General features: G+C 62.4%; 1 protein-coding gene across 1 annotated transcript in view; it reads right to left on the reverse strand.

The window, feature by feature from the left end:
* ATP8B2 (ATPase phospholipid transporting 8B2) overlaps positions 1-9,890 on the reverse strand; it is a 16,045-nt gene that overhangs the window by 5,541 nt on the left and 614 nt on the right. The window contains exons 2-17 of the mRNA XM_029933473.1: positions 8,995-9,213; positions 8,598-8,711; positions 8,376-8,474; positions 8,142-8,203; positions 7,977-8,049; positions 7,632-7,702; positions 7,362-7,441; positions 6,430-6,588; positions 6,192-6,280; positions 4,173-4,369; positions 2,018-2,226; positions 1,448-1,491; positions 1,005-1,170; positions 697-885; positions 319-434; positions 36-237 (exon numbers count right to left, since the gene is read on the reverse strand). Coding sequence (XP_029789333.1) covers positions 36-237; positions 319-434; positions 697-885; positions 1,005-1,170; positions 1,448-1,491; positions 2,018-2,226; positions 4,173-4,369; positions 6,192-6,280; positions 6,430-6,588; positions 7,362-7,441; positions 7,632-7,702; positions 7,977-8,049; positions 8,142-8,203; positions 8,376-8,474; positions 8,598-8,711; positions 8,995-9,213 — 2,089 coding nt within the window. The remainder of the gene's footprint in view (positions 1-35; positions 238-318; positions 435-696; positions 886-1,004; positions 1,171-1,447; positions 1,492-2,017; positions 2,227-4,172; positions 4,370-6,191; positions 6,281-6,429; positions 6,589-7,361; positions 7,442-7,631; positions 7,703-7,976; positions 8,050-8,141; positions 8,204-8,375; positions 8,475-8,597; positions 8,712-8,994; positions 9,214-9,890) is intronic.

Here is a 9,890-nt window from a genome sequence, read left to right on the forward strand (position 1 = left end):
CAGGCCCCGCCCCCGGCCCCGCCCCAGCCCAGGGCCCCGCCCCCGGCCCCGCCCCAGTCCGCGGGGCCGTACCACCATGTCATTCTCCACCTCCTCGTACACGCTGGCCAGCCTGTCCTCCCTGCTGTCCGGGGCCAGGCTGGCCTGGAGCCGCCGCTGGGCCCACTCCTCGTAGTACTCCTCGTCCAGGTCCTTGTAGGCCAGAACCAGGGTCCTCAGCCCTTCCCCCGCATACTCCTGGGGACGGAGCCAAGGTCACCGGGGCCCTGGCCGCCGGCACACGGAGTCCAGACCCGAGGCCTCGCCCCCAACACCTACATTCAGGTGGTCCGCGGTGGTGTTGAGCAGCTCGTTAGCGGAAGGGCGGAGTCTGTCCAGCAGAATGGTGTCGGCCCCTTTGCAGTAGAGCCGGATCCTCCCCTCCGGGTTCCGCACTGCGATCACAACAGCGGGAGCAAGTCCCAGGCTGGGCGGGCAAAGACCCCCCACCTCCACACACACACAAGGCACACCCAGCACCCCGCACCCATTCCAGGCCAGCACACTGCCCGCCTGCAGGCCCCCAGCAGCCCCGTCCTAGCCCCGCTGGCGACCCGGAGCTGGCCCAACCTGTGACCCCAACCCTGCCAGCGACCCTGACCCGTCCTCGCCCGGGACCCTGTCCAGGCACCGCCTGCAACCCCAACCCGGCCTCACCTATGACTGACATCCGCTTGCGGATGTTATTGAAGTCCAGGATGGCCAGCAGCTGGTAGGTGACGGCTGTGCCCATCTCGTGGACGGTGATGGTTTTGGGGGTGCGAGAGCGGAACACGAAGCCGAAGTTCCGGGCTGCAGTGACCAGGGCCCCCTCATCCGGGGACTGGGCTTTGTAGTACAGCTCCCCTGTGCGGGGGGAGCAGGGTGCTGTGAGTGGGCGCCGCGAGCCGCACATTCCCGCCAGGCCGCCCCCGCCCGGCCACGCCACGGGGCGGCCTCGAGCCTCCGACTCGGCCCCGACTCACCCTCGTTCTTCTCTTCCGACATGACGGTGTGACACAGGGAAAGGAGGCGGAAGAACTCATGCGTGTGGGGGTCCCCCATCTTGACAGCCTCCAGGAGGGTGGGGTCCCAAAACAAGAACTTCTTGTCGGCCAGAGGGTTGAAGGAGAAGTCGACGGGCTGCAGCCTCTAGAGAGAAACGGGGCAGAGAGCAGAGGCTGGGGGCCAGGCCGCACCCCGGGGGGCCTTCCCCACCCCGTCTCCTGCCCGGAGGACAGCTCGGGTCCTGCCGCCGCGAACCCCCAAACCTCTCGCTTCTACTACCAACCAGCCCTGCAAACACCCCTCTCTAAGCGGCTTCTGCTCCTGGACCTGAGAACACACCCTCCTGACTACACCCACCGCTGCCGGTCGGGTAGCCTGGATTTACCGGACGCGCAGAAGAACCGCGGAGGCTGGGCCTTACCTCTCCCAACTCAGCTCTGTGCCCCAGGACATCAAACACGTCCCCTACACACGGGGGACAGAGAGAGAGGCCGCGTCAGAGAGCTCTCAGAGCGGCGGAGAGGCCAGGCGCCAGGGACCTCAACCCCGACCACTGAGCCAGGGTCACGCGGATTCCCACTGCTGACTCCAGGAGCCCAGGCCTGAGGGTCACGGCCCCGAGCCCCCACCCCTGACCCCACCTGCCAGGGGTCTCCGGTCCCCGTAGATGCTGGTCACCCGACAGGCCTACCAGCGGACCAAGCCCACCCGCCAGCCGCACGCCCACATCTGTGCAGAAAGCAGACGGGCTCACGCCTAGAGCCAGGCCCCACAGGCCACCCGGTGGCTCAGCCACAGGTCCCCGCGGTAGGGCCAGGCTGAGACCACGGTCACATCCCAGACACTCACGAGGGCCCCGAGCAGGAGGGGGAGCGGCGCGGGAGCACAGAGTCTTGGGCTTCACCGCAAGCAGCCGGGCACCCCCTCCTGCCTGGGGCCGAGCCCGGGGTGGGGTCGGCGGAGGGCAGGGGAGGGCCTGCCGCGGCCCTACCGTAGCTGCGGCCGCTGATGGAGCACTTGTTGAAGACCATGATGTTCTGGGTGAGCGTGCCCGTCTTGTCGGAGAAGACGTACTCCACCTGGCCCAGCTCCTCATTCAGCGTGGTGGTGCGGGCCTCGGCCGGCGTCTGCCTCTTCGCGCAGAACATCTTCCTGTCCCAGTTGATGAAGTAGCTGTGGCCCAGGCGGATGACCTCCACGCTGCGGGGGCAAGACAGCAGCTCAGGCAGGGAGCCGGGAGGCCCCCGCCCGGGGACGGACGGACGGACGGACGGAGCGGGCACCTGGCGGGAAGGGCCAGGAGAGCCCCCCGACCCCGAGCCTCCGGTGCTGTCCGGACGAGAGGGTGCACGGGGCCTGGGCAGGCAGGACACACGTGCAGGCAGAGGGAAGGGACTGCAGGCCAGGCTCTCGCCAGCTCTTACCTCAGCGCTAACAACACAGAGACCATGTGGAGAGAACGAGAGAGAGTGTGTGAGGAGGGAAGACGGAGGGACCGGAGGGCCCTGGAACCTCGCTGGGTGCGGCCGGCGCTCTCCGTCCGCCCAGCCCAGGCCTCTGGCTTTCCCGAAGGGAGCGAGGAGGCCAGAGACGGCTCTCCGCATGGGGAAATCACAAGTGCCGGTGCTTTCCACGTCCCAGGGGCCTCCCCGTCCCTCTGCCTGCAGGGCACTGCCTTCAGGGCAGGGCCTGCCAGCGCCCCAGGAAGGCGGCCATCGGGGCCAGCACAGACCGGGCCTTGAGGCACGTCCGGACACCGGACCGGGACTCAGTTACCAGTGCGGCTGGCTGCTGGGGGCTCCTCGGCCTTGTCCCAGCTGAGCGGCTCACGCCCCCCAACACACTGTGGAGCCCGACTTAGCAAGAAGCTTTCTTAGGCTGCAATCGTGGGCACTGGGTGAGCTGGATTTGACCCCGGCAGCAAGCCCAGCGAGGGGGAAAGGCCTGACTGCCAACGAACAAGTATTTCAGCAGGAATGAGTGGGGGGGAGGCCCACGCTGCCCCGAGTCTGATGGAACCGCCCTTCCTTCCAAAGTTCACTCTCCAGCCAGTACCTCCTATCAGTTGAGTAGCAAGACGTCCCCACGAAGAAGCGGGGGCAGGACTGCTCCCACCCTACAAGTGCAGGCCTTGCCCGAGGTCACGCTTCTCAGTGACCTAGAAGAGCGCCCAGCGACCCCCCGGGGTGGAAACACGCCGTTGCTGGGGGCTCGGGGCAGCGAGGGGACCTGGGGCTCCGTGGGAACCAAGCACGCGCTGGGGAAGAGTCCCGAGCTTCCAGAAAGGATCTCCTTTCCTTCCTCGAGTATCTCAGGTCCCCGTATCTCAAGTGCAAGGCTCTAAGAACACAGGAAATTTCCTCCTCCTTCCTTTTCCTGCTCGCTCCCCTCCCCCCCACCCCCACCCCCACCCCGCCCACCACCCCTGCAGTCACCACCACAAACATCCAGAGGGCTCCTGCGCCAGGGCCCTGCTGCCTCGTGCTCCCCGAAGCAGCCCCGGGATGGGTGGTTTGCCCAGTACCAAGTCCCCTGGCAGGGAGTCCAGACCCACCACAGCACGGACCGGGCTCAGGGGCCTCCCGGCCGCCCTGCTGCTGCGGCCGAATCGTGGCCCTCCTGGAGTCCCCTCTGCACGCCTCCCGCCTCGGCCCAGCTGCCTCTCAGCCGTGTCCTCCCCGACTCACTGCCCAGTGGGCGACCCCCTCCCCACCCCCATGGGACTCCCCGACCCCCCGCACCGCGGCAGGAAGGCGGCATCTCCCCTCCCCCCAGCTGCCCTGGAGGGCGTCCCCTCGCACCCGCACCAGCCAGCAGGCAGACTGACTTCCAGGGCCCTTGCTCCTATCTGCCTTCAGATTTCTCTCTCTCGAAGATTGAAGGCCCCGTAGGGAAGGAGGCCCGTTCCTAACGCGTCTCTGTAGGCGACACCGCACAAAGATGGCATGCCACCAACACGCGCCAAAGAAATCCACTCGGCTCGGGTTCCGACACGCTCCAACGTGCCAGGGAGCCGCATGGAGTTCGGTCCGCGTGCAGATGAGCCGGAAGCAAGATGCTCGAGGCGCAAGGAGACCCCGGTCCTCGCCGGGCTCTCCCTTCACGGAGATGTCTGCCAGGGGACCCCAGGCGCAGCGAGTGCGTACCTGACGTACAGTGATATGGGCACCACGGTGTTGAGGATGATGATGTAGGACCAGAAGGAGAGGAAGCCGGAGAAGAAGGCACTATCCACCGCCTCGTCCCAGGGCAGGTAGACCTGGAAACGCGTCCCGACCTCGTGCTCCCAAATGGCGTTGCCAATGGCCAGGATCACCCCCATGCAGACCAGGAAGCCGAAAATCTGGCGAGGAACGAGCAGCAGAGGCGAGGCTGCCACTCAGGAGCCTCCGAAGCCCAGCGCGTCCCAGAAGGCCACACCCGCGTCTCTCGAACTTCCTCCGCAGCTGCAGGACTCGGGGGCCAACAGCCTCAGAGCGCCTGGCGCCACGGGACCTCACGGAACCTTCGGAGATGGCGGGAACGGGTGCGAGCAAACTACCTGCAGCCTAACGGGGCAGCTCAGTGGAAACCGCCCGTTGAGGTGCGCCAGGCGCCACGGCCATTCTCTCCCACAGAACCCTCCGGGTTTTCCTAATCAGGGAAGCAAACTATCTTCGTAGATATAGATTACGTAAAAATAAAAAAATCTCTTAAAGATTGTAGAAGATTCTTTTAAACGGCTAAGTCTTGGGGGTGCCTGGGTGGCTCAGTAGCGCCTGACTCATGATTTCACATCAGGTCATGATCTCGGTTCATGCTGTGCTGACAGCACAGTGGAGCCTGTTTGGGATTTTCTTTTTCTCTCCCTCTCTGTCTGCCCTTCCTGAGCTCTCTCTCCCTCTCTAAATAAACAAACATTTAAATAAATAAAAATAAAAATTTAAATCTTGGAATTCCTGAAAAAGAATCATAAAAAAGTTTTGGGGAGCGCCTGGGTGGCTCAGTCAGTTGAGTGTCCGACTTCGGCTCTGGTCATGATCTCGTGGTTCGTGGGTTCGAGCCCCGTGTCGGGCTCTGTGCTGACCGCTCAGAGCCTGGAGCTACTTCGGATTCTGTGTCTCCCTCTCTCTGCTCCCCCTGCTCACATGGACTCTCTCTGTCTCTCAAAAATAAATAAAAGACAAAAAAATTTTTAAAAAAAGTTTTCGTGGTTCAAAGAAAAAAAACGGGCAGCATGTCTCATTCAGACACCAGTTTCCAAAGCCGCAGCGTCTTCACGGGAGACACGCAGGTGCCCAAGGCCCGCCAGAGGGCGACACAAGCCTTCTCTCGAGAGGCCGCACCCGGCTCCCAGAGGCTGGGGTGCCGCAGACCTTCTAAGGCCGGGGCAGAGCCGGGCTCACTGCAGACTGGCAGCGGGGTGGGGGCGACAGGCAGAGGGCGCTCCAGAAGGGGAGGAGAGCCCGACCAGGAGCTCAAATTTCTAGCCAGACAAGACAAGAATTCAGGAATTGCCAAAATCGAAAACAGAAACTTTCCCTTTGGGATCCTCCACACTTAGAAGTCGGGGAAAAGACCCTGTTACCCATCCTCCAAATGGAAATTTTTTTTTTCCCTCCCTCACCATCCCCATGAAGGCCTTTTTGTCTCTGGCAAAAGCAAACAGAAGTTCACACGCTGTGCAAAGTCACCACCATAACCGGGACCCAGAGAAGGGAAGACTTGTCTTACTCTCTTTAAGTTCTTGATTCCTGTACGTTCCTATGGGTCTTTTATTTATTTATTTTTTAAATCAGTTTATTTTTTTTAATTAATTTTTGAAACACAGCGTGAGCAAGGGAGGGTCGGAGAGAGAGGGAAGATACAGAATCTGAAGCAGCTCCAGGCTGGGAGCTGTCAGCACAGAGCCCAACACGGGGATCGAACTCACAAACCGTGAAATCATGACCTGAGCTGAAGCCGGACGCTTAACCGACTGAGCCCCCCCCAGGCGCCCCTCCTATGGGTCATTTAAATAACACCTGCCAGCCTGAAGGGTCTGGAATCAACACTGGCTTTGAGGGGCTGACCTACCAGTGGCTTTAAAGCCAAATCCTGAAGCCCAACTGCTGACCAGGCAGGAGAGGGGGAGCCAGGGAACCGGCCCGGGGACCAGAGGGCAGGGGGCCCATCAGGAGCCTCACCCAGAGCACCAGTGTGTTCATTAGGCGATCGATACTCGTCCTCTTGAACTTTGTCCTGCCGCTGTTCTGCATCAGCTTAGTGTCAGGACCTGGAAAGGAGCGACAGGGCTGGGAAGCCAAGCAGCCAGCCGGCCTCTGGGCTCCTGCCCGAGCAGCCGATGGCGCCGGTGCCGGAGGCGGGCTGCACACTCAGGTGCCGAGGCCCCGCCGGCTCCCCTCCCCCCAGGCCCGGGCTCACCTGCGAAGACCACCAGCCCGAAGCACCACTCCGTGTTGCGGAGCACGCAGCCTCGCAGGAGCGTGTTCTGGTTGCTCAGCGGGAACTTGCTGCCCTTCCAGTGCAGGGTCCCGCTGAACTTGTCCAGCTTGTTGTTGGGGGGCTCGCAGACCACCTCGCCTGCGCAGGAGACAGAGTGCCGTCTTGGTCACGGCAGGCGCCCGCACGCACGGCCGGAAGCCTGCCGACCTGGGCCACTTTGGGGGAGGAAGGAATGGGGCTCAGAAGCCACGCGCCCTCGGGCCCGGGGACCCCACTCTGGGGACTGTGCTCTACAGAAAGCACAGCACAGGCCACAACAGGCTTACTGAAGTATTCTTCGAACAGCAAAAAACTAGAAACGAGTCAACGGTCGAGGGAGAGTTGAATAAACTGTAAGACGTAAGAACGCGACAGGACTACTGAAAAGAACAAGGCGGGTTTCTAGAAGCAGCGGCAAGACAGCGACAACGGGAAAGTCACAGCTGAACAAAGGCCAGGGTGCAGATCTGGGGACAGTGCGGTCCCACTGCTGCGTGTCAGCTGTGTGAACGCAGAGCATGACGGGTACAGGGCGCCTGGCCACCTGAGGAGGGCGGAGCTGGGGCATGGGTGGCTTTTTTCCTATACACCCTGCGGTCCTTCTTGTTGGACGGAGTACGTATAATCATGTGCAGCTGAAGAAGAAGAAACCGAACTTCCCTCAACATACACAGCCAGGAGGGAGCCCTCGGCCTGAGGACCTCCTGAAGTGGCCATGAACTTGAGAGCAGGCAGCAGCCGCCTTGCATCCCGACCCTCCCCTACAAAGAGAAGTCCAGAGAGCGCAGCACAGCGAAAGGAGAAGATGCAACTGAAACCTCAAAACTCAACCCGCACCCCCTGCCTGAGAGCCGCTCCCCAAAACCACTCACCGTCGAACTTGGCAAGCCTGCTGATGTCCCCCAGCTCCGAGGTGACCGGAATCGCCTGGCGCACTTTCATGTTGGTCTCCCTGGAAGGATGGCACCCTGAGCCCCGGCTCTCCTCCTCGCTACTGGGGGGTGATACTTCTACACGCCCAAAGCCTTTGACCCCTAAATTTTCCAAAGGGTACAGATCCCAGACCCGGAAACCTCTTCCAATAAGCAAACCTTTTACCCTGCAGGAGGCGGAAGACATGTGGGACCGGGCTTCGGACTCACCCGTCCAGCTCTGCTGTCTCGATGTAACACAGCCCGTGGGGCTCACTGCTGGACAAGAGGAGGAGGTCCGCCTGGAGAGAGAGAGCCTGTGAGGAGCCCGAAGGCCGTCCTGCGTCCTGCCCCGCCGAGCACGCCTTCCTGGGCCTTCCCTTCCCGACGTGCTCTGGGGTAGCTCAGCCCCAGCTCGAGCGTCGGGAAGGACTCAGCCCCCAGTGTGCCCTCGGGACACAGAAGCTTCCCACTCAAGGACACTTCCGTCCACAGGTGTTCAAGAGGCAGACTTTTCAAGAGGAAACACTCGTTTCTTTCTAGCCTCGTAGACCTAGAAGGACACCTGTCTCTTACCGCCACAAACTGGTTGTTTTCTAATTTGATGATATCGCCAACGCGGACGTTCATCCACTGCTCTTGCTGGAGGCTGAAGGGTGACCAGACAGAGCAGAGTGGTCAGGAGCGGGAGAAGCGCCCAGGGGCCCTTCCGCCCGAGGCCGCCGGCCGACGGGCGCTCACCTCCCATCGATCAGCACTTGAGACTGCCGGTTATTCACCTGGTCGTCACTCTTGTGGCGGAACTGGCGACAGGAGGACGGGAGCGTGAGGCGCCTCCCCCTCCCGACCGCTGAGAGGACAGATCCACCCCGCCCTGGCTCCGCCCCCTCTCCTTGGCCAAGATGCCAAGGACTCAGGAGGACAGTGAGGCAGGAGTGGGGGCAAGGAAGGGGCGCGGGAGTGAGGGCGACTCACGTAGTCGTCGGTGGCGTCTTTCACAGCGGTGATGGCAAGGACAAGGACCAAAGGCACGATGGTGGTGAACCAGGACAGGGACGACACCTGCGGGATCAACTGCGAGGAGAAGAGAGTCTGAGGCCCCATCCAGGCCCCCCGAGCCCCGCCCGGCCCCCACCCCTCCCTTCCGCACTCTACTCAGGTTCCTGAGTTGCAAAGGGTCTACCTCGGGGCACTCACCTGGAGAATGAGAAGGAACAGGAAGTAGGTATTGGCCACTTCCTGGAACTGCTCAAAGAGGTTGACAGGCAGGAAGGTGAGAATGTTGTACTTGGAGGTCTTGATGCAGTTACTCTGCGGCAGTGGGAGAGAAGATGACCCAGAGCCTGCCTCCCTCATCTGCGCTCCCCCAACCTCCGCCCCCGAAAGCCAGCCACCACGGGTGTGGGAGGGGGACAGGGGCAGAGCCAAGGGGGTCTCGTGGGCTCCACGTGCCCTCCTGCGCTGACCGGCCACGGCACAGAAAGCTCAGCACAGTCGCAGACGGAGAGGGGTCAGAAGGCCGCCCCCCACCCCTACCCTGGGGGACCTCTGCCCTTCTGCACCGGGAGGAGGGCAGGCGGCGGGAGTCACCTACCGCGTACTGGAACTTCTCGTTGTATTCCCGGTCGTTGGCTCGCGCCCTCCTCTCTTCTTCTGCAACAAAAGACGCTGTGCTGAGGAGGCGTGGCGGCCACCAGGCAGGCCTGCCCCTTCTGGGGGCTTTCCACCAAGGGCCCCTAGCTCTTCCGGCAACACGTGGCTTTGAGGAGGCAGTCCCACACCTGAGGTGTCCCCCAATTCTTCCCTCTGGTCCCTGTCACCAGCAGCCTGGCCGCAGGGCTCTGCAGGCCTTTGTTCCCGGACACAAGGCTCCAAGGCTCCCGAGGGCACTAACCCAACCCTGTCCCTTTCATTAACACCTTAGGCTTTGCGGCCTCAGGAATCCTGGGACAAATAGTAACTGAAGACAAAAAGCTTCTGTCCCCAGGGAACCCCCGCTCCTATGCGCCTAACCTGGGGGCGGGGTGAACAGGGAGCAGGTCACCGTGCTCTACAGCCGCCCTGCGGCAGCATCCCCGCCCCAGGCCCCACGTGCGCACCCCTACAGGAGCCTCTGCTCCTCACATGTCACCAGCAGCGCCTTCTGACTGGCCCACAATGACATCACCTTATTTCAAAGCTCCTCTTCAAGTAAAAAGGAGCTCAGGGATGCAGGTCAGGCAGACCAAGACAGGGACAGAGGAGGCAGGGACCAGAGCCACTTCATAGGGGTGTTCCCTCACAGTAACCCTTCCCTGCCATCCCAACTTAACCCATCTGCCGCTAACGAGTGACAGATGAGCTACACCTGTCGGGAGCACCGCTGACCTGGGACTGCGGGCAGCACGTTTTGTTCCGGGCCCAGAACATGGGGGGGAGGGGCATGTGAAGGGCTTCCCAGCCCACCTCTGTCCCAAGGGCCAGAGGCGGGGGGGGGGGGGGGGGCCCTGG

The sequence above is a fragment of the Suricata suricatta genome, chromosome 3 (genome assembly GCF_006229205.1).
Source record: "Suricata suricatta isolate VVHF042 chromosome 3, meerkat_22Aug2017_6uvM2_HiC, whole genome shotgun sequence".
Classification (NCBI taxonomy): Eukaryota; Metazoa; Chordata; class Mammalia; order Carnivora; family Herpestidae; genus Suricata; species Suricata suricatta.